Genomic DNA, 23,044 nt, shown 5'->3' on the forward strand with positions numbered 1-23,044 from the left:
CACTTTGGCTGGCAAAGGAAGTCTGGAGGTGGGGTTTCTCAGTGAGGGGAGCCTCAGGGGAATTCCAGCACTTTGGCTGGCAAAGGAAGTCCGGAGGTGGGGTTTCTCAGTGAGGGGAGCCTCAGGGGAATCCCAGCACTTTGGCTGGCAAAGGAAGTCCGGAGGTGGGGTTTCTCAGTGAGGGGAGCCTCAGGGGAATTCCAGCACTTTGGCTGGCAAAGGAAGTCCGGAGGTGGGGTTTCTCAGTGAGTGGAGGCTCAAGAGAATCCCAGCACTTTGGCTGGCAAAGGAAGTCCGGAGGTGGGGTTTCTCAGTGAGGGGAGCCTCAGGGGAATTCCAGCACTTTGGCTGGCAAAGGAAGTCCGGAGGTGGGGTTTCTCAGTGAGGGGAGTCTCAGCGGAATTCCAGCACTTTGGCTGGCAAAGGAAGTCCAGAGGTGGGGTTTCTCAGTGAGGGGAGCCTCAGGGGAATTCCAGCACTTTGGCTGGCAAAGGAAGTCCGGAGGTGGGGTTTCTCAGTGAGGGGAGGCTCAAGAGAATCCCAGCACTTTGGCTGGCAAAGGAAGTCCGGAGGTGGGGTTTCTCAGTGAGGGGAGCCTCAGGGGAATCCCAGCACTTTGGCTGGCAAAGGAAGTCCGGAGGTGGGGTTTCTCAGTGAGGGGAGTCTCAGGGGAATTCCAGCACTTTGGCTGGCAAAGGAAGTCCAGAGGTGGGGTTTCCCAGCGAGGGGAGCCTCAGGGGGAATCCCAGCAACGCAAGAACGGGTGCTTCGGCTGGCAACGGAAGTCCGGAGGTGGGGTTTCTCAGTGAGGGGAGGCTCAGGAGAATCCCACCACTTCGGCTGGCAAAGGAAGTCGGGAGGTGGGGCATCCCAGTGGCAGCAGCTCAGGTTTATTTATTTATTTATTTATTGGATTTATATGTCGCCCCTCTCCGAAGACTCGGGGCGGCTAACAGCAATCATAAAACAGCATACAATAATAATCCAATACTAAAAACGATTAAAAACCCATTAATATAAAAAACCAAACATACATACAGACATACCATGCATAAAATTGTAAAGGCCTAGGAGGAAAGGGAATCTCAATTCCCCCATGCCTGGCGGCAGACGTGGGTTTTAAGGAGCTTACGAAAGGCAAGGAGGGTGGGGGCAATTCTAATCTCTGGGGGGGAGTTGGTTCCAGAGGGCCGGGGCCGCCACAGAGAAGGCTCTTCCCCTGGGTCCCGCCAAGGTTTGTAAGGTGAAAATAGTTTGGAAGAAGAGGCAAAAAAATCTTAAACACCAGGTTCGTATCACGAAAAGTTTGTATGAAGAGGGGTTCGTAAGACGAGGTATCACTGTATTTCCAAGACCTTTCCTACCCAGTCATCTCCATCTGTATTGGCACTTGAAATTCCAGTTGAAGATGAGGCACTTGGAACGCCTTCTAAGGACAGCTGTTCCAGGGGTGAGCTGATCATCTGGATGGGACCTGCTGTTAGGGTGAAAGTTCAGTTGTCATCTCAGGTTGTTAAAGACTCTGTTTTCCAGTAGCTGCATTATTCTACCAGCACTTCTTCTTGTGTTCCCAATTTTGATTAAATTAAGGACAGAAGCATTCCTGGCCAAGCGGCCCATTCTTCAAGAGCTTGGCATGTAGAGAATATTAGAATTAAAGCAGGGAGATGCCAACTCTCATTTCAGAATTTTGTCCCAATTCCATCATAGCGGTTCCATTAATGGACCATTAATTTCCTTGACTTTTTTTTCTTGTTTTTTACAAATTGAAAAATGCTTTTTCTGGTTGTTTTTAACGAGCCATAGTTCATTTTGAGCCTTAGCTTCACTGACTTCATATTTTTTATTTATTTAATTTATTTATTTGTTTTGTCACGTACGTATTGGTGGTATACAAAGATATAATATTTATATACAGGATACTAGTAAAAGAGAAACATTAGGACAGGGGACAGAAGGCAGGCTGGTGCACTTAGGCATGCCCCTTACTGACCTCTTAGGAATCGGGAGGGGTCAAGAGTATAGAGTCTGAGTGTAAAGTTTGGGGGGTTTGGTGATGATACTACAGAGTCTGGTAGTGAGTTCCAGGCACCAACTACTCGGTTACTAAAGTCGTATTTCCTGCAGTTGAGTTTTCAGCGGTTTACATTAAGTTTGTATCTTTTGTGTGTTTGTGTGTTGTTGTGGTTAGAAACATAGAAACATAGAAGACTGACGGCAGAAAAAGACCTCATGGTCCATCTAGTCTGCCCTTATACTATTTCCTGTATTTTATCTTACAATGAATATATGTTTATCCCAGGCATGTTTAAATTCAGTTACTGTTGAACCGGAAGTAGTCGTTGACGGGACGGACATTGTAGGAGATGATTTTATGGGCTATGCTTAAGTCGGGTTTAAGGCCATGTAGTTCTAAGCTTTCTAAGCCCAGTATTTCAAGCCTGGTTGTGTCAGGTATTCTATTGAGAGTGGAGGAGTGGGGGGCTCTCTGGACATTTTCTAGAGTGTTTATGTCTGAAATGTGGCACGGGTTCCAGACTGATGACCTGTATGAAGATGTAGGCTCAGGCTATTTGCTGATATTCAGATGTGTGCTCCTCTTTCAACTGTCCTGTGGATTGTCATCTTCAGGGTCATTAGTCTGAGGATTCATTAAATCTGGGCAAACGCCCCCCTCGCCACAGCTGAAAGATGTTTCTCTAATGTGAGCTGTGGATCGAGGGAGACACCCAAGTTGTGGACCCTCTCTGAGGGGGTCAATAATTCCCTCTCCAGGGTTATGGATGGACAGATGGAATTGTCCTTGGGAGGCAGAACCCACCGCCACTCCGTCTTATCTGCAGTCTAGTTTCACTACTAAGTCAGCTGCACTTTGGTCCGTGCAAAGAAGAGAAGAAAGGGTGACTTCTCTTGGACGTGACTCCTTCCGCAGGCTTTCTTCAGCAAAGCCATAAACAGAAGCAAAAGCAAAGCCCCAAAATCGGGGATATCGAGTGCACGAATGCCTGCAGTGGAGTGGCAGGAGAACACCTTTGTGTCTCGAAAAGGGCGAAAAGGAAAAAAGGCATAATGAGGATTTTGGCCCTGGGCAAAGCTGGAGGCATGGAATAAATTTGTGCCATTCCAGCACGCGTGTATTGACATTCTTGTGTCCACTGTTGGGAAGTAAGTGTGAAAACTAAGGTTTGTGTTGTGCCTTTACAATCAGCAACTCCTCGTAATTCTTTCCCTGGCTGCTTTTTCTCGGCTTCAAAGGATCTTCTCTTTCTGGCTAAGGCATCAATGGACGCGTTTCTCTCTCTCAGGATGCAAACTGAGCTGGCAGGAGGAAGGAGGGACTGCTCCCCGTGGCCCCTGCTTTCTCAGGCCACAACCATCGGCTTTTTCCTTGGGAGGAAAATTCTTAGAAACATAGAAACATAGAAGTCTGACGGCAGAAAAAGACCTCATGGTCCATCTAGTCTGCCCTTATACTATTTCCTGTATTTTATCTTACAATGGATATATGTTTATCCCAGGCATGTTTAAATTCAGTTACTGTGGATTTATCTACCACGTCTGCTGGAAGTTTGTTCCACGGATCTACTACTCTTTCAGTAAAATAATATTTTCTCATGTTGCTTTTGATCTTTCCCCCAACTAACTTCAGATTGTGTCCCCTTGTTCTTGTGTTCACTTTCCTATTAAAAACACTTCCCTCCTGGACCTTATTTAACCCTTTAATATATTTAAATGTTTCGATCATGTCCCCCCTTTTCCTTCTGTCCTCCAGGCTATACAGATTGAGTTCATTAAGTCTTTCCTGATACGTTTTATGCTTAAGACCTTCCACCATTCTTGTAGCCCGTCTTTGGACCTGTTCAATTTTGTCAATATCTTTTTGTAGGTGAGGTCTCCAGAACTGAACACAGTATTCCAAATGTGGTCTCACCAGCATTCTATATAGCGGGATCATAATCTCCCTCTTCCTGCTTGTTATAGCTCTAGCTATGCAGCCAAGCAACCTACTTGCTTTCCCTACCGCCTGACTGCACTGTTCACCCATTTTGAGACTGTCAGAAATCACTACCCCTAAATCCTTTTCTTCTGAAGTATTTGCTAACACAGAACTGCCAATACAATACTCAGATTGAGGATTCCTTTTCCCCAAGTGCATTATTTTACATTTGGAAACATTAAACTGCAGTTTCCATTGCTTTGACCATTTATCTAGTAAAGCTAAATCATTTACCATATTACAGGAATATCAACCCTATTGCACACTTTAGAATCATCGGCAAATAGGCAAATCTTCCCTACCAAACCTTCCCCTATGTCACTCACAAACATATTAAAAAGAATAGGACCCAGAACAGACCCTTGTGGCACACTGCTTGTAACCTGTCTCTGCTCAGAATACTCGCCGTTAACAATAACTCACTGATGTCTACGCTTCAGCCAGCTGCAAATCCATTGAACTATCCAGGGATTAAGTCCAATCTTCACTAATTTATCTATCAGCTCTTTATGTGGAACCGTATCAAAGGCTTTGCTGAAGTCCAGGTAGGCAATATCCACGGCACCACCTTCATCCAACACCTTTGTGTCTTTTCAGGTTCAGATCCCTCTGAGTCGCAGCTCTTATAGAGCGCTGGCGAGACCCCATTTGAAATAATACTGTGATAATACAGAATTCTACCAGACGTGGAAAAGATGGTATAACTGGGTTGACCAAAAAAAATATTTAAAACTTTAAACAATTACAGTGCAGTCAAATATGTTGTTTCCTAGCAATCTTGTTCTGCCGGGCTCTCTGATAGGAGCCTCCCAAAGGGTACAAATTTCAGACACACACACTTTTGAAAATTCAAAACAATGTTCTTTATATCAAAATGCAAAATAAACAAAGCACTCTTTTTGTATTGCAAAGAGCACTCTTCCCAAAACAACCGGGTAGTCTGTGCAATTTCCCTTAAGCAGTCATTAAGTACTTAGCTAGCAGCTGTGAAGAAACTTCACACCCCTTCTTCTTCCAACGGAGTGAGACATACACACACACACACGTTGCTCTGCTTTGGTTTCAAAGGCATGAAAAAGCAACAAAGTCCAGCAACACAAGATTCCCGACGAACTCCAATCAGATATTCTTCCACAACGGCCAAACCCACATGCTGCTATTTATAGCAGCAGCCCTAATTACTGGAGCCCCACCCAAACACAGGTGGCCTCCCTTATTTCCTGTAATATGTTCTTACTTGGTTGATTTTTCACGACTTTGAAACCAAAGCAGAGCAAAGTGTGTGTGTTTCACTTCACAGCTGCTAGCTAATTACTTAAGGACTGATTAAGGAGATTGTACAGACTACCAGGTTGTTTTGTGACGAGTGCTGTTTGCAATACAAAAAGGGTGCTTTGTTTCTTTTGAATTTTTGTGATAAAGAACATTGTTTTTAAACCTTCAAGTGTGTGTGTGTCTGAAATTTATACCCTTGAATTTTCGGTAGACTCATACCATATTATTTTACTGAAAGAGTAGTAGATGCTTGGAACAAACTTCCAGCAGATGTGGTTGGTAAATCCACAGTCACTGAATTTAAACATGCCTGGGATAAACACATATCCATCCTAAGATAAAACAAAGGAAATAGTAAAAGGGCAGACTAGATTGACCAGGAGGTCTTTTTCTGCCGTCAATCTTCTATGTTTCTTGTCCCCTGAAATTCAGGCTTGGGCTGCTGGGCTTTCTGGCCGGCTATCGCCTCTTGCCAAGGCTGGCCACTTCCTTGCTCACCCGAAGTGCTAGTCGAGGCCTGTGGAATCAGCCAGTGTTTGCAAATATGAGGTTCCTCCGAACACCAAACATGCCTTTGATTACCCCCTCCAGCTAATGAACCATTGTTTGTGTGGGAGACATCTTCGCTCCTTGGCATGTGGTGAGATCTGCTCTCCTCCAACATCTCAGCGGGGAAGGATGGTGGAGTGACATTTGCTTGGCAGCAGATGGATCTCAGTCGCGCTTGCCTGCTCGGCAGAAAATCCGGGCGGCTGGTTGGCAGGATCCGTCTCAGAGAGGCTCTGCTTGCCTGCGGGAGAGTGTCAGCCCGTCAGCCTCCCTTGCAAAGCATCCTTGGTGGGCAAGGGCTGCAGAGACCGACCGGCAGTGGGCACAGGTGCATTGCTTGAGTTGGCAGAGCGAGAGGGGGGGGGAGCCTGGCACAAATGCCGTTAGCAGAAGGAAGATGCCTCTGGCGGGCTGCAGGATGGACCTTCCGTTTCTCGAAGCCGGTCCAATGCCGAGAGGGAAGCCGAGCTGTTCCGGGCAACTGAGTGGGACCCAAAGTTGGAATGAGCGTCATAAATCTTGATTATTCCCTGTCTCAGCTGAGGCTGAGCCAAATGCCGCGGACAGGGATCTTGCTGAAAACAGTGAAAAATCTGATTAAATGTACAAACTGATCTAAATAGCATTCTGTCTACATCAGCGCCTGAGCTGTCACCCTGGGGGGCGTCCACAGGCATGGCTGTTTTGCTGGAAGAGACCCCTTCCCCCAGGGGCCTCTGCTGCAATGGCCATCGGTCGGGAGCATCCCCTGAATTACCAGCCAGGGTCTCGGAAGTGGGCTGCTAAGGTGAGAAGGTGAGGTGTGCTCGTCCTCATGGCTCTGAGTGCTAGTGGAGTCCAACGCAATTATGCTACGGCACTTAGGCAGGTAGCAAAAATCATGCACGGACATAATAATAATAATAATAATAATAATAATAATAATAATAATAATATTATTATTATTACTATTATTATTATTATTATTTATTAGATTTATATGGCGTCCCTCTCCGAGGATTCGGGGCGGCTTACAACATAACAGAAATACAATATAAATACAAATCTAATGTTAAAAAAATTTAAAAACTAATTTAAAATACATTGTTATTAAAAAAAACCTATCTACTACACACTCATACACACTCATGGTGACTGAATATAAACCTGGGGAGGTAGCAAAAATCATGCACGGACATAATAATAATAATAATAATTATTATTATTATTATTATTATTATTATTATTATTATTATTATTATTTATTAGATTTTAATGCCGCCCCTCTCCGAGGACTCAGGGCGGCTCACAACAATAATAAAATACAACAAACAGTGATACAAATCTAATAAAAGCTAGAATTAAAACCCCTTAATATTAAAAAAACAATCAATACTACACAATCATACCATTCTCAAGTGCTATAGTCAGCAGAGGGGGGGGAGGAATCAGTCCCCCCCATGCCTGGCGACATAAGTGAGTCTTTAAAATCTTGCGGAAGACAGGGAGGGTGGGGGCAATTCAAATCTCCGTGGAAATTTATTCCAGAGGGCCGGGGCCGCCACAGAAAAGGCTCTTCCCCTGGGCCCCACCAGATGACATTGCTTAGTTGATGGGACCCGGAGAAGGCCAACTCTGTGGGACCGAATCGGCCGCTGGGACTCGTGCGGCAGAAGGCGGTCTTGGAGGTATTCTGGTCCGATGCCATGAGGCCCACAGGCGCCCCTGCATGTCCGCGCATGATTTTGCTACCTGCCCAGGTGCCGTAATGTAATTGCGCTGGACAGTGTTCCCTCTAATTTTTTTGGGGGGGTGGGCGGAAAAGTATCGTGTCTGAGTGGCAGTCCCTTTGGGACTGGGCCGCACAGAAATAATAAATAAACAAAGAAACAAAGAAACAAACAAATAAAAAACCCACCCTGTTTTGCCTCAGAGAATATCAAAATAAAATACTGTACTGTGTGTCTATAACAGTGAGCTCATAATAGAGCAACTCTATCAATATCAAAATGCCACTTAAATAGTTGAGCTAGTTTCAAACTAGATTTTGATTTTCTTTCTCTCTTCTTTACTCCCATTCTTTTTCTTTCTCTTTTCCTTCCTCTCTTTTTTCTATCTGTTTCTCTCTCTTCCTCTCTCTCTCCTTCCCTCTCACTCTTTCCCTCTCGGCTTCTGGGCAGGTTTGGAAAACTCTGAGTTGATGATGATTTTTAAGTGAGCGATTGCTCACTGCTCAGCTTAGAGGGAACTATGGCGCTGGACTCTGCTAGCACTCAGAGCCACAGGGACGAGCACACATCGCCCTTCCCCCTTAGCAGCCCACCTCTGCGGAGTCTCTCTTTGGCTGCCCCTCCATTGCAGTGGAGTGCCTGACTCTCCCAGCATTAAATGAGGCAGAGGCCGTGATGCAGCCGGCCGATCCTCAAGGGGCGAGCGGGGCCTCCAGTAATGGGAAGCCGAATGCTCCCTGGTGATGCTGGGGAATTACCGCTTCTGCATGCATAATCAATGGGAACCAGGAGGCAGCCGGGGTGGGAAAGGGGGGGCTGAGGAAGAAGAAGAGGGGAGCTCTTTTGTGCTCAGGTGCAGCCGCCCTTGAAGCTGAAGCCAGCCGGCCAGGCTGAGCCAGACGGAGATGGCCGAGCTGCCCTTGTGACCCCAATGGGGGGCGGGGGGAGGCTTCAGCTCAGCAGACAACAACAGGGCAGGGCTTCTGGAGGGAGAGAATGCTAAACCTCCAGGAAAGAGTTTACAGCTCAGGATCAGAAGTGACTTGGTCTCCTTAGGGTCGGCTGGCGGGACCTAGGGGAAGAGCCTTCTCTGTGGGAGCCCCAGCCCTCTGGAATCAGCTCTCCCCGGAGATTCGCACTGCCCCCACCCTCCTCGCCTTCCGAAAGAGTTTAAAAACTCATCTTTGCCGCCAGGCTTGGGGCTTTTAGATCTTCCCCCTGACCAATGGATGTTTTTTAGTATGATTGTTGAATGTTTGGTTTGATAGGTTTTTAATTGAATTTAATTGTTGTTTTAATGTATTATTAATTGGATTCATATTATGGTTCTGCTTTTGTACATGCTGTGAGCCTCCCCGAGTCCTCGGAGAGGGGCGGCATAAAAATCCAGATAGATAGATAGATAGATAGATAGATAGATAGATAGATAGATAGATAGATAGATAGATAGATAGATAGATAGATAGATAGATAGATATCAGTGATGGCGAACCTTTATTTCCTTGGGTGCTGAAAAAGCGTAGATGCACAGTCTCCCACATGCATGAGTTCCCACACCTGGGGGGGCAAAAACAGAGCCATGGGGCCGAAAACATTCAATGCCTGGGGAGGGCAAAACAGCTTCCTCCACCCCTGGAGATCCTCTGAAGGCTGGAAACATCCTATTTCCTAACTTCCCAGTAGTCTTGTGTTTCACAGTTGGTACGCGGAGCCACATCTGCCCTAGCTCAGCTCCAACGTGCATGTGTGTGCCGGCCAGCTGATTTTTGGCTTGCACAGAGGCTCTGGGAGGGCGTTTTTGGCTTCCAGAGAGCCTCCAGGAGGATAGGGGAGGGCGTTTTACTTTCCCCCAGCTCCAGGGACCCTAACCCCAACCCTAACACTCCTCAGGCATTGAATTGTGGGTGTGGGCACTCGCGCATAACCGATAGTGTGCGCACCCACTTTTTCGGCCCCCGAGGAAAAAAAGGTTCACCATCACTTCCCTAACCCAAACCCTTGATGTGAGTGACATCAAGTTGGCCATCTTTAAGCCAGTCACATAACCTTTAAGACACTCCCTGGTCACATGACGGGCAAGCCACACCCACAAAATAAGCCACGCGCTGTTGTGGTTGGCTCTGGGCAAGCTCCTTCCCCAAGGACTGTGGGGGTGGATGTGGGTGAATCCTCCCAGTTTCAAAGGCCTGTTTTACTGCAGACTGCTTCGGGCAGTGAAGTATCATCGGAAGCAGAGAGTGACTGTGAAATGGGACCCTCAGAGGGGGGCTTGGCAGGCAGCCCAGGAGAAAGCCATTCATCCTCCTCCTTATCTTCACTGGACTCTGATGAGGAAGCAATTATAGATCCATGCATGTGAAGAGCCATGAATAGAAGAGAGCAGCGACTGAGGTATTACAAGAGATAAGAGAGTTCACCTGTGGTTGGGTGTGGTTCAAGTAATTAGGGCTGCTGTTAAATGGGCAGCGTGCCGGCCTTTCAGTGTGGATCATTATCTGTTTGTGATTGTGGATTTGCCTTGACTCTTCGGATTCTCCAAGGACCCTGTGTTTGATATCTGCACTCTGAACGTAAATCATAATTAAACATGTGAGTTAAACAAAGTCTGAAGGAGAGTAGCTGTGATGACTTCACAGCTACTTGTTAATTGCTTTGAGTTTGTTTGTTTTGTTATTTCACTGCCTTCAAGTCTGTTTGTTTTATTTATTAATTAATTAATTAATTAATTTTATTTATTTATTTATTTATTTATTTATTTATTTATTTATTTATTGGGTTTGTATGCCGCCCCTCTCCGGAGACTTGGGGCGGCTAACAGCAATAATAAAACAGCATATAATAATAATCCAATACTAAAAACAGTTAAAAACCCATTATTATAAAAACCAAATATACATACAGACATACCATGCATAAAATTGTAAAGGCCTAGGGGGAAAGAGTATCTCAATTCCCCCATGCCTGGCGACAGAGGTGGGTTTTAAGCAGCTTACGAAAGGCAAAGAGGGCGGGGGCAATTCTAATCTCTGGGGAGAGTTGGTTCCAGAGGGCCGGGGCCGCCACAGAGAAGGCTCTTCCCCTGGGTCCCACCAAGCAACATTGTTTAGTTGACGGGACCCGGAGAAGACCCACTCTGTGGGACCTAACTGGTCGCTGGGATTCGTGCAGCAGAAGGCGGTCCCTGAGATAATCTGGTCCGGTGCCATGAAGGGCTTACAAGTGAGCCCTTTGACTACAACAAGAGGTGTTTGCTTCTATTTTTCTGTGGATAAAGAAAGTATTGTTGATTTTTCCCGTGTGTGTGTGTCTGTTTTGGCTACTTTTGCATTTAATTAGAGCAGTGTCTCCTAACCTTGGCAACTTGAAGATATCTGGACTTCAACTCCCAGAATTCCCCAGCCAGCATTTGCTGGCTGGGGAATTCTGGGAGTTGAAGTCCAGATATCTTCAAGCTGCCAAGGTTGGGAGACACTGAATTAAAGGCTCGTGCCAAGAGCCGGCAGAACATGCCCACAGCGTGGTAGTAAAATCTTTTTGCAGCCCTTCACTGGAAGGTGCCAAAGCACCTGAGGGGTTAAGGATGTCTAAGAGTGGCACCAGGATGCCTATTTGTGCCCTTGTATCGCTGGAAGGAGCACACAACTTACTTGGAGTGAGGTCTCCCTGCTTAGGGGGCTCCTGCTATTGCTGGATTTCCTAAACCCACCCAAAATCATGGAGAGGTTAGGCCACATCTGTGGCTCTGTTTTCACTCTGGGTGCAGCTGTTTTCCTTCGAATGGATGCAGCTGCCCAGAGCTTCATTGCTGTAAAATATTCACATGTGATTCGTACACGAACTGGGATTGACGACTATTTCGACTCCTATTATGATGCTTCTGTTTTCAACTTAGATATGATGACTGTTGTGGTTAGCTCTGGTCCTGCTCCTGCCCCAAGGACTGTGGATGTGGGGGAGACATCCACATGCTGAAGGCCTGTTTTGCCCCCTGTGGAATCTGCTGATGAAGGCTCCTCTGACCAAGAAGACATGAGTGACAGGGATGAGGAGAGTGGGGCAGACAGCTCAGAAGGAGATCAATTATCTAGCTCCTACTTGGATTCAGAACAAGAGTTAATGATACAGGCACGCATGCGGAGAGCGATGCATAGGCAACAACAACTGAGAGATTATTATCAAAGAAAATGAGGCCACCTGTAGTTGGGTTGGGCTGTGGTAATTAGTGAGGCTGCTATAAATAGCAGCCTGTGGGTTTGGCCATTGTGGAGGATTATCTGATCCTTGTGTTTCATGGCTGCTTTACTGACTTTGACTTTTTGTATGCTGATTTTTCCCTGCTTTAACCTAAACCAGAGCAAAGTGTGTTTCACTTTGTGAAAGAAGAAGGACTGTGAATTGCCTCACAGCTGCAAGATAAGTATCACAGAACTGATAAGGGACTTGTACAAATTACCAGTTTGTTTGGAGATGAGTGTTCTTTGCTATACAAAAAGAGGGCTTGGTTTAAGTGAATTTTCATTATAAAGAACATTGTTTTGAATTTTCAAACGTGTGTGTGTCTGAAATTTGTACCTGTGAATTTTTGGGAGGATTCTACCAGAGAGCCCGACAGAACAATGACATAGGTTAAACTTCCCACAATTTGGAAATGATGCTTCCAGACAATATCTTTGCCCTTCATGCAGCAACGTTCAAGCTGCTGACTCACCCTCAACTTGTGATCAATGCTAGTCCAAAGTCTTCTCACATTTTTGAAGCATCTTAGCCGCCTTCATCCAATATCCAGGGAAATTTTTCTTTCTTTCCCAAGTGAAGAATTTCCTAATGGTCTGTTAAATCTCAGCCCATTTCTCTAAGCTACCAAGATTTATTTTTTTTTTGGCCATCTACACTTTCTCCTAATTGTATCTCAGATTTGATTGACATTCCCTCCAGCTCCTCTACTAAGTCATTAGTGAAAGCGGTGGTGGGTTTCTACCGATGCGCTAGGCAACTCCGTTCCAGTAGCGGCTGCCAGATTGCACAATTTGCATACGACCGCTTCGGTGCCGGTCCATCGGGTGGCACCATCCTTTATTCTGAATTTTTGGGCTTTTTTTGCTTCCTGTGCATGTGCAGAAGAAAATCTCGCAAGGGCAGAGGTAGGCAAAGTTGGCTCTTCTATGACATCTGGACTTCAACTCCCAGCATTCCTGAGCTGTTATGATTAGCTCAGGAATTCTGGGAGTTATTGATTGATTGATTGATTGATTGGATTTGTATGCCACCCCTCTCCATAGACTCGGGGCGGCTAACAACAGTAATAAAAAACATCATGTAAATCCAATACTAAAAACAACTAAAAAACCCTTATTATAAAACTAAACATCCATACAAACAGACATACCATGCATAAATTGTAAAGGTCTAGGGGGAAAGAATATCTCAATTCCCCCATGCCTGACGGCAGAGGTGGGTTTTAAGGAGCTTACGAAAGGCAAGGAGGGTGGGGGCAATTCTAATCTCCAGGGGGAGTTGATTCCAGAGGGCCAGGGCCGCCACAGAGAAGGCTTTTCCCCTGGGCCCCACCAAGCAACATTGTTTTGTTGATGGGACCCGGAGAAGATCCACTCTGTGGGACCTAACCGGTCTCTGGGATTTGTGCGGCAGAAGGCAGTCCCTGAGATAATCTGGTCCGGTGCCATGAAGGGCTTTATAGGTCATAACCAACACTTTGAATTGTGACCGGAAACTGATCGGCAACCAATGCAGACTGCTGAGTGTTGGTGTTACATGGGCATTTTTGGGAAAGCCCATGATAGCTCTCGCAGCTGCATTCTGCACGACCTGAAGTTTCCGAACACTTTTCACAGGTAGCCCCATGTAGAGAGCATTACAGTAGTCAAACCTCGAGGTGATGAGGGCATGAGTGACTGTGAGCAGTGAGTCCCGGTCCAAATAGGGCCGCAACTTGTGCACCAGGCGAACCTGGGCAAACACCCCCCCTCGCCACAGCTGAAAGATGTTTCTCTAATGTGAGCTGTGGATCGAGGAGGACGCCCAAGTTGCGGACCCTCTACGAGGGGGTCAATAATTCCCCCCCCCCCAGGGTGATGGACGGACAGATGGAATTGTCCTTGGGAGTTAAAACCCACAGCCATTCCATCTTGTCTGGGTTGAGTTTGAGTCTGTTGACACCCATCCAGGCCCCAACAGCCTCCAGACACCGGCACATCACTTCCACTGCTTCATTGACTGGACATGGGGGGGAGATGTAAAGCTGGGTATCATCAGTGTACTGATGATACCTCACCCCATGCCCTTGGATGATCTCACCCAGCGGTTTCATGTAGATATTAAATAGCAGGCGGGAGAGGACCGACCCCTGAGGCACCCCAGAAGGGAGAGACCTCGGGGTCGACCTCTGATCCCCCATTAACACCAACTGTGACCGACCGGAGTTGAAGTCCACAAGTCATAGAAGAGCCAACTTTGCCTACCCCTGGCTTGGGGGATCTGTTAGATTGCTCAGGAATGAAGAGGTGAGATGTTGTAACAGTTCAGCACCTCTTTGCTGGATAGCAATGAGGTGCTGCCGGCTGGCTGCAGGGAAGCCGCTTTTAAGTAACTGAGCCAGCCACTGACAGCAGTTTATTTCTCAGTTTATTGGCTAGATTAGCCAATCAGCAGCGGCTATGCAAATCTGTGCTACATATAGCCATACGTAACAGGACCAGGTTCTTAACACGGGGATCCCCTTCCAAAGGCTACATTAATTTAATCTTGAGAACATCTCCTACATTCCCTGCTCAGACTTTCCAGTTTTCTCCCCACTGAATTTTAAATAAAGGAATGGAATGGGAGAACATGAGTCCCAGCAACCGGTGAGGTCCCGCAGAGTCGGCCTTCTCCAGGTCCCATCAACTACACCAGTGATTCCCAACCTTGGCAACTTGAAGATATTTGGACTTCAACTCCCAGAATTCCCCAGCCAGTATTTGCTGGCTGGGGAATTCTGGGAGTTGAAGTCCAAATATCTTCAAGTTGCCAAGGTTGAGAAACATTGAACTAGACAATGTCACTTGGTGGGGCCTAGGGGGGGAGCCTTCTCTGTGGAGGCCCCGGCCCTCTGGAATAAACTCCCCCTGCAGATCTGCACTACCCCCACCCTCCTCGCTTTCTGCAAGAGTCTGAAGACTCAATTATGCCACCAGGCTTGAGGCCATTAGACCTAGCCCCCTGACCAAACGAATATAGCGTATGTTTGTTGTGTGACTGGTAATGACTGATTTTAATATTATTGGGGTTTTAGATTAACTGGAGACCTCACCTACAAAAAGATATTGACAAAATTGAACAGGTCCAAAGAGGGGCTACAAGAATGGTGGAAGGTCTTGAGCATAAAACTTATCAGGAAAGACTTAATGAACTCAATCTGTATAGTCCAGAGGACAGAAGGAAAAACGGGGACATGATCGAAACGTTTAAATATGTTAAAGGGTTAAATAAGGTTCAGGAGGGAAGTGTTTTTAATAGGAATGTGAATACAAGAACAAGGGGGCACAATCTGAGGTTAGTTGGGGGAAAGATCAGAAGCAACGTGAGAAAATATTATTTGACTGAAAGAGGAGTAGATGCTTGGAACAAACTTCCAGCAGACATGGTTGGTAAATCCACAGTAACTGAATTTAAACATGCCTGGGATAAACATATATCCATCCTAAGATAAAACACAGGAAATAGTATAAGGGCAAATTAGATGGACCATGAGGTCTTTTTCTGCCGTCAATCTTCTATGTTTCTATGTTTCTCTTTTAAATTAATTGGATTATGATGTTGCATTGTTTTTATATGTTGTAAGCCGCCCTGAGTCCTTGGAGAGAGGTGGTATATACCTCAACCAATCAATCAATCAATCAAACAAACAAACAAACTTCCCATCTGCTATGTAGGTCTGAGAAACTGCTGGTTGCCTTTCATAGGCTCACTATGGGCACATGTTGCGTTGAAACCGAAAAGCAGGTTCATGATTTTGTGTACGGGGAACTGAAAGCAGCCCTCCAGTTCCCATAGATTTTCTTCTCGGTATATTTTCCAACTCCATCTGGCAGTTGCTGTAGCAACTTAGACCTCCTCATCCTCCTCCTTCTTCTATTTTGGATTTGACCAATTTGCTGCTGATGTTAGTATCAGAAAACCTTGAAACGTATGTGTTGAACGTGGTGAGGGATGCAGCCCCGGTATTTTTGGCACAAGCTTTCGTATTTTGAGGGGCAACTCCAGGTTGGCACAGGAGGCACCTGGGCTGCGAAAAGAGATCAGCCCCCAGGGGTTATGAGATCAATTCATAGTGTGCTTCTTCTCAAAAGCTGCAGCTGTTTGGGATGTGACAGGGATTCTAGTCCTTTAATGGCCTGGACCGCGGGAGTGGGCACACTGCCTTTTCCTCTCCACAGTGTAGCTACACTGTGATGCAAAAATGAGAGGTGTTTGTGTTGGGGAAGACTTAAGATATTAAAAGGAAAAAAGTGGTACATTTGTCTAGTGTACGAATACACTTTCTCATAGCTGTTGGGAAAGTCCTGTCTTTTTACTCCCAGAATCCTGGAAAATTAATAAACGGAGTAGCTAGAAATTGGGTGGCATATATATTTAATTAATTATATAATTAATTATATAATAATAATAATAATAATAATAATAATAATATAAATTAATAAATTAATAATAATGATAATAATAATAACAACAACAACAACAACACACCAGACATCCTGATTGTGGGGGAAAAGAAAGCATGGATCATCAACATCGCAATCTCAGGAGACAGCAGAATTGAGGAGAAGCAGCTAGAGAAATTAGTGAAATGCGAAGATCTAAAAATCGAGCTGCAACGACTCTGGCATAAGCCCGTGAAAGTGGTCCCAGTGGTACTTGGCACGCTGGGCGCAGTGCCAAAGGATCTCAGCGGACATTTGAAAACCATCGGAATTGACAAAATCTCCATCTGTCAATTGCAAAAGGCCGCTTTACTGGGATCGGCAAACATAATTCGCCACTACATCACGCAGTCCTAGGTGCTTGGGAAGCGCCCGACTGGTGATGAAATACGAAATCCAGCATAGTGATCTCGTTTGCTGTGTTGTACTGACATAATAATAATAATAATAATAATAATAATAATAATAATAATAATAATAATAATTATTATTATTATTATTATTATTATTATTATTATTTTTAAAAAATGGTGCTCCAGAATGGCCAGGAGCTGTTCGTTTGTGTCGGGCTGAAGTCACCCAAATCAAAACTTCCCTGTCCTTGGAAAGAGCAGTCGGGTGTTGTAAAATCGTCAACAACCTGCTAGCCTCGTTTTGATTTTTGATTTTGTGAGGACAGGGATGTTGGCAGCAGAAATCTGCACTCTGAGGGTCAGTGTTAATGGCCGAGCATTAAGGCCGGGATCAATCTTCGCGATCTGATATTAATCCCCTGCATAAGTGAAATCTGATCAGCTGTTTGTGGATGATGACACAAAATTGGGAAGTCTTGCTAATGCTCAAGAGGGCCATGCGATTGCAATTTAACAGGTTGGAAGACAGAGTGAGAGGACAAAAGTGTCCTTCAGTATGGGGTGTAACTCTTAAGTAGAAGGAGAAGGAACATTTAGGGCCCTGCATCTGAGAAGCACTTGAGCACCGAGAACAAGTTGAACATAGAAACATAGAAGATTGACGGCAGAAAAAGACCTCCTGGTCCATCTAGCCTGCCCTTATGCTCTTTCCTGCATTTTATTCCATTCTATTCAGACCAGAGGGCAACCTGCATGCTGACCCCTCCCTCCCACCCCCAAATGGCAGCTGCAGAATTTGGGTTGCTTACTGGCAGAGACTGGAGGGTGTGGTTGGGAGGGATTGAACACTTGTTCTCAGCATTAATGCTTTTAGTCTTGAATATGGATTGGGAGATCAGAAAGAGGCTTATCAGATGCTTCATCTGTGCAAAATGGAACAGTGACCGGGGAGGGAGGAGATAGAAACATAGAAACATAGAAGTCTGACGGCAGAAAAAGACCTCCTGGTCCATCTAGTCTGCCCTTATACTATTTTCTGTATTTTATCTTAGGATGGATATGTGTTTATCCCAGGCATGTTTAAATTCAGTTACTGTGGATTTATCTACCACGTCTGCTGGAAGTTTGTTCCAAGGATCTACTACTCTTTCAGTAAAATAATATTTTCTCATGTTGCTTTTGATCTTTCCCCCAACTAACTTCAGATTGTGTCCCCTTGTTCTTGTGTTCACTTTCCTATTAAAAACACTTCCCTCCTGGACCTTATTTAACCCTTTAATATATTTAAATGTTTCGATCATGTCCCCCCTTTTCCTTCTGTCCTCCAGACTATACAGATTGAGTTCATTAAGTCTTTCCTGATACATTTTATGCTTAAGACCTTCCACCATTCAGGAGATGTCATCAGAAGATGTCATCTCCTTCCCATTCAGTGGGACCATTCAACCCCCACCCCCATGGAGTTTGGCTTTTGTGCTGCCTAAATTGGGCTCATCGTGCCCGTGAAAATACCCTGGCCAGGAGGCGTGGGAGGTCCTATTGCAACTTCAAGATTTGCACCACTCCGGTCCCCCTCCCATTTCCGTCAGCCCCTCCCACACTCCTTCTGCCCCCTCCCCCACTCCTGAATAATAACTAGGCGGCTGCCCCGGCAGAGATGGCAATGCAACCACCGGACTGGAGAACCCACTCAATGGGTCTGAATCGTGGGTGGGTGGGGGGAGTGGGAGACATGCAAATTCAGGCAGGCTCCGAAATTGGAACAGCCCTGGCAAAAACATCCCTTCCTCTCCAAGGATTTTGCATGCAGAAGGGGCACTTCCTGCTGTTGGCAAGTTGCAGCCTCGGCTGGCAGGAAGCAAAAATCCACAGGAAATGTTAATTCGCCTGGTGCACCAGTTGTGGCCCTATTTGGACCGGGAGTCACTGCTCACAGTCACTCATGCCCTCATCACCTCGAGGTTCGACTACTGCAATGCTCTCTACGTGGGGCTACCTTTGAAAAGTGTTCGGAAACTTCAGATCGTGCAGAATGCAGCCGCGAGAGCAATCATGGGCTTTCCCAGATATGCCCATGTCTTGTCAACACTCCACAGCCTGCACTGGTTGCTGATCAGTTTCCAGTCTCAATTCAAAGTGTTGGTTATGACCTATAAAGTCCTACATGGCATCGGACCAGAATACCTCCAGGACTGCCTTCTGCTGCACGAATCCCAGCAGCTGATTAGGTCCCACAAAGTTGGCCTTCTCTGGGCCCCGTCGACTAAACAATGTTGTCTGGCAGGGTCCAGGGGAAGAGCCTTCTCTGTGGCGGCCCCGGCATTCTGGAATCAACTTCCCCCAGAGATTAGAAATGCCCCCACCCTCCTTGCCTTTCGCAAACTTCTGAAAACTCACCTATGTCGCCAGGCATGAGGAAAGAGGGGCGGCATACAAATCTAAATAATAATAATAATAATAATAATAATAATAATAATAATAGTAATAATAGTAATAATAGTAATAATAGTAATAATAGTAATAATAGTAATAATAGTAATAATAATTGTTATTAGTTATTAATATTATTTATTATTTATTATTTATTATTTATTATTCATTATTCATTATTCATTATTCATTATTCATTATTCATTATTCATTATTCATTATTCATTATTCATTATTCATTATTCATTATTCATTATTCATTATTCATTATTCATTATTCATTTATTATTTATTATTTATTATTTATTATTTATTATTTATTATTTATTATTTATTATTTATTATTTATTATTTATTATTTATTATTTATTATTTATTATTTATTATTTATTATTTATTATTTATTATTTATTATTTATTATTTATTTTTTATTATTTATTTTTTATTTTTTATTTTTTATTTTTTATTATTTATTATTACAATGGGCAGTGGATGAGATGCTCCTGGGCCGCCCATCTTCTGGCCTAGGGTGGGGGGACTTCTCAGCATTCCAACTTGGAAGAACGGAGTCCAGCTTTTGTGGGGGGGGGAGAGAATCACCCTTTAAGGCAGTGCTTCTCAAATAGTGGGGCAGGCCCCCTGGGAGGAGAAGCCCAGAGGTCTGCCAGAGGGGGCGTGTGACCCCCAGAGAATGTCCTTTTTTTGCCACAGGGAGTAGTATGCACGTCCTACCCAACACTTGTACAGGTATCTCCATTGTGTTCCTCAGCGTTGTGTCCAGGGCAGCTTGTTCTAAAAGAAAGTGTCTTGTGAGTTCAGACTTCTCGAACTTGCCAGATGTTTTCTTTTAGAATGGGCAGCCCTGGACACAACGCCAAGGAATGCAATGGAAATGCTGGTACAAGCAGTAATGGGCAGCCAAAACTGTGGGCGTGGCTTATTTTGTGGGTGTGGCTTATTTTGTGGGTGTGGTTTAATGATCCCCTGACTGGATAGGAGTGGCTTGCCAGCCATGTGACCAGGTGGGAGTGGCTTGAACGATCATCATCGTTCAAGTGAACTGTTAAGTCCTTGACTTACAACCTTCCCAGTGTCGCTCGCTGGGGTAACAATTTGTGTTTCCTGTGCTCTCCTTCCTGGGTGCCCCCCCGCCTCAGGCTGGGTAGCTAGGCGAACGGGTGCAGCCAGAAGCTTAATGCTGCCAGTGACGCTTCCACCCACACTTTCTGCTTGCACCTAAGGCGGGAGGTGGCCAAGTAAAGCTGGAGGGGAGCCAGGCAGGAGAGAGGGAAGCTCGTCCGAGGCCAGGAAGGAGGAAAGAGGAAAAAAGCAAGGAGCGCAGACACAGCAGCAGCAGCAGGGGGAGGGAGAAGAGAGCCAAGCCGAGACCAGTAATCCAGTAAGTGGCAGCTGCCGATCAACTGGAGTTGCTCATGCATCTTCATTTCCGCTGGTGGAACTGTGTTCCACCCCATCCTGCCTACTGCCCACCCCTGGGTACAAGTGTCGGGTAAAATGCACATCTCGTGGTGGGACACAATTTGGGGGTGGCTGGTCAGGCGGGGTGGGCCACAAGACGCACGTCAGCAGATAGTTGGGGGGTCACGAAATGTTTATTTCTTCCTGGGACGGGGGGGGGGGGGGGCTAACAGAAAATAACTAGGAAGAACATGATTAGGAAATATTAGGATCTGAATTAGAACTAAAGATGGAAACTTACCTACTAGGAATTATGAGAGGTTGGTTGGGGGAAATATCAGAAGCAAATATTGTTTGACTGAAAGAGTCGTAGATGCTTGGAACAAACTTCCAGCAGACGTGGTTGGTTAATCCACAGGAACTGAATTTCAACATGCCTGGGATAAACATAGATCCATCCTAAGATAAAATACAGGAAACAGTATAAGAGCAGACTAGATGGACCAGGAGGTCTTTTTCTGCCGTCAATTTTCTATGTTTCTATGCCTAGCTCCATTCAGGAGCAGCCAGTCAAGGAGCTGAGGAGCCACGTTCTGGCCAGAGGGGCTGCCGGTAGCGGGGGGAGCCCAGCAAAGCCGGACAGGGTCTGGCAAGCCCCTACTTAATGAACTCAATCTGTATAGTCTGTAGGACAGAAGGAAAAGGGGGGACATGATCGAAACATTTAAATATGTTGAAGGGTTAAATAAGGTTCAGGAGGGAAGTGTTTCTAATAGGAAAGTGAACCCAAGAACCAGGGGGCACAATCTGAGGCTAGTTGGGAGAAAGATCAGAAGCCACGTGGAAAAATATTATTTGACTGAAAGAGTTGTAGATGCTTGGAACAAACTTACTGTGGTTGGTAAATGCACAGTAACTGAATTTAAACATGCCTGGGATAAACATAGATCCATCCTAAGATAAAATACAGGAAATAGTATAAGGGCAGACTAGATGGACCAGGAGCTTTTTTTCTGCCGTCAATCTTCTAGGTTTCTAGGTTTCTACTAAGGGTGGGGAGGCTCCACGCATAAGCCCTTCCTCCATCCCCAAGCAGGTTGTCCTCTTGGGAACGTCTCATTCCACTCCTGAGCATGTCAAAAATGACCGTCTATCTGCGTAGCACCTCCTCCTCTCATTCTGAGTCCATTGTCTGTCAGGAGAGCCCCCCCCCCTACCTGGGCTTCAGGCTCAGAGCCAAAAAAACCCTCCCCCATGGCTGGGAAGTTCCTCTCCAGACCCCACCGCCATTCATTATTGACAAGGCCTGGGAAGGTGAGATAAAAGCCAGCCGTTGCTCCTTGTGTGCGAGATAGTAAATACATTTAATTACGGGACAAGCGCTGAGGGATCTCTGCCTATATTAAGTTTATTAGCAGAGACATTTAAAAGCGTGTCATCATAACAAAAAGGTCTCGTGTAATCCTAAATGTTCCACTTTGATACAAGGCTCCGAAGTGAATAGACTTAATTGAGCAGATGGCGGCTGCTGGGGCTGGGACGGGCGGCTTTTATGGCCAATTAACTTCTGCCTGTCGAACTCCACGGCGGAGGGACGCCTCATGGCTCCCCGGGACCCCGTTTTGGTGCCCGTCGAGCCTGGAGCCAGAGGGCCGGGGGTGGGTGCGGGTGCGCCGGGTCTGATGCATCGTCTCCCGCTCTCTCACCCTGCAGGGAGCTGATGCCGCCGACCCTGGAAGGCCAGCTGACCATGGAGAAGACGCCCAGCTACTTCGTAACCGGCGAGGCGGCCGGGCGGATCCACGCCATGGCCAAGGACACCAAGCTGATCGTGGTGGTTCGGGACCCCGTGACCCGGGCGATCTCCGACTACACGCAGACGCTCTCCAAGAAGCCCGAGATCCCCACCTTCGAGGTGCTGGCCTTCAAGAACCGGACTCTGGGGCTGATCGACGCCTCCTGGAGCGCCCTGCGCATCGGCCTCTATGCGCTGCACCTGGAGAGCTGGCTCCAGTACTTCCCGCTGGCCCAGATGCACTTTGTCAACGGGGAGCGGCTCATCTCGGACCCGGCGGGGGAGCTGGCCAAGGTGCAGGCCTTCCTGGGCCTGCGGAGGGTGGTGACCGAGAAGTACTTCCACTTCAACCAGACCAAGGGCTTCCCTTGCCTCAAGAAGCCGGAGGAGAGCGGCGCCCCCAGGTGCCTCGGCAAGTCCAAGGGCCGGACTCACCCCGTCATCGATCGGGACGTCATTCAGAGGCTGCGCAAGTTTTATAAGCCCTTTAACGTTATGTTTTACCAAATGACCGGCCAGGATTTCCAGTGGGAGCAACAGCAGCAGGAGGCAGGAATGTGATGCGGTCACTGCAAACGAAGCGGGTTTTTCCCTAGAGGTAAATGTCTTTCTTTCTTTCTTTCTTTCCTTCCTCCCTCCCTCCCTCTTTCTTTCTTTCTTTCTTTCCTCCCTCCCTCTTTCTTTCTTTCTTTCTTTCTTCCTTTCCTTCCTCCCTCCCTCCTTCTTTCTTCCTTTCCTCCCTCCTTCTTTCTTTCTTTCTTTCTTTCCTCCCTCCCTCCCTCCCTCCCTCTTTCTTTCCTTCCTTCCTTCCTCCCTC

General features: G+C 46.2%; 1 protein-coding gene across 1 annotated transcript in view; it reads left to right on the forward strand.

Moving 5' to 3' along the window:
• LOC139171795 (heparan sulfate glucosamine 3-O-sulfotransferase 2-like) overlaps positions 1-22,802 on the forward strand; it is a 137,696-nt gene extending 114,894 nt beyond the window's left edge. Inside the window, 1 exon segment of the mRNA XM_070760227.1 lies at positions 22,146-22,802. Within this exon segment, the coding sequence (XP_070616328.1) occupies positions 22,146-22,788 (643 nt within the window). The 3' untranslated portion in view covers positions 22,789-22,802.
• Positions 22,803-23,044: the final 242 nt, after the last annotated feature.

This window comes from Erythrolamprus reginae, chromosome 9, assembly GCF_031021105.1.
Source record: "Erythrolamprus reginae isolate rEryReg1 chromosome 9, rEryReg1.hap1, whole genome shotgun sequence".
Taxonomy (NCBI): domain Eukaryota; kingdom Metazoa; phylum Chordata; class Lepidosauria; order Squamata; family Dipsadidae; genus Erythrolamprus; species Erythrolamprus reginae.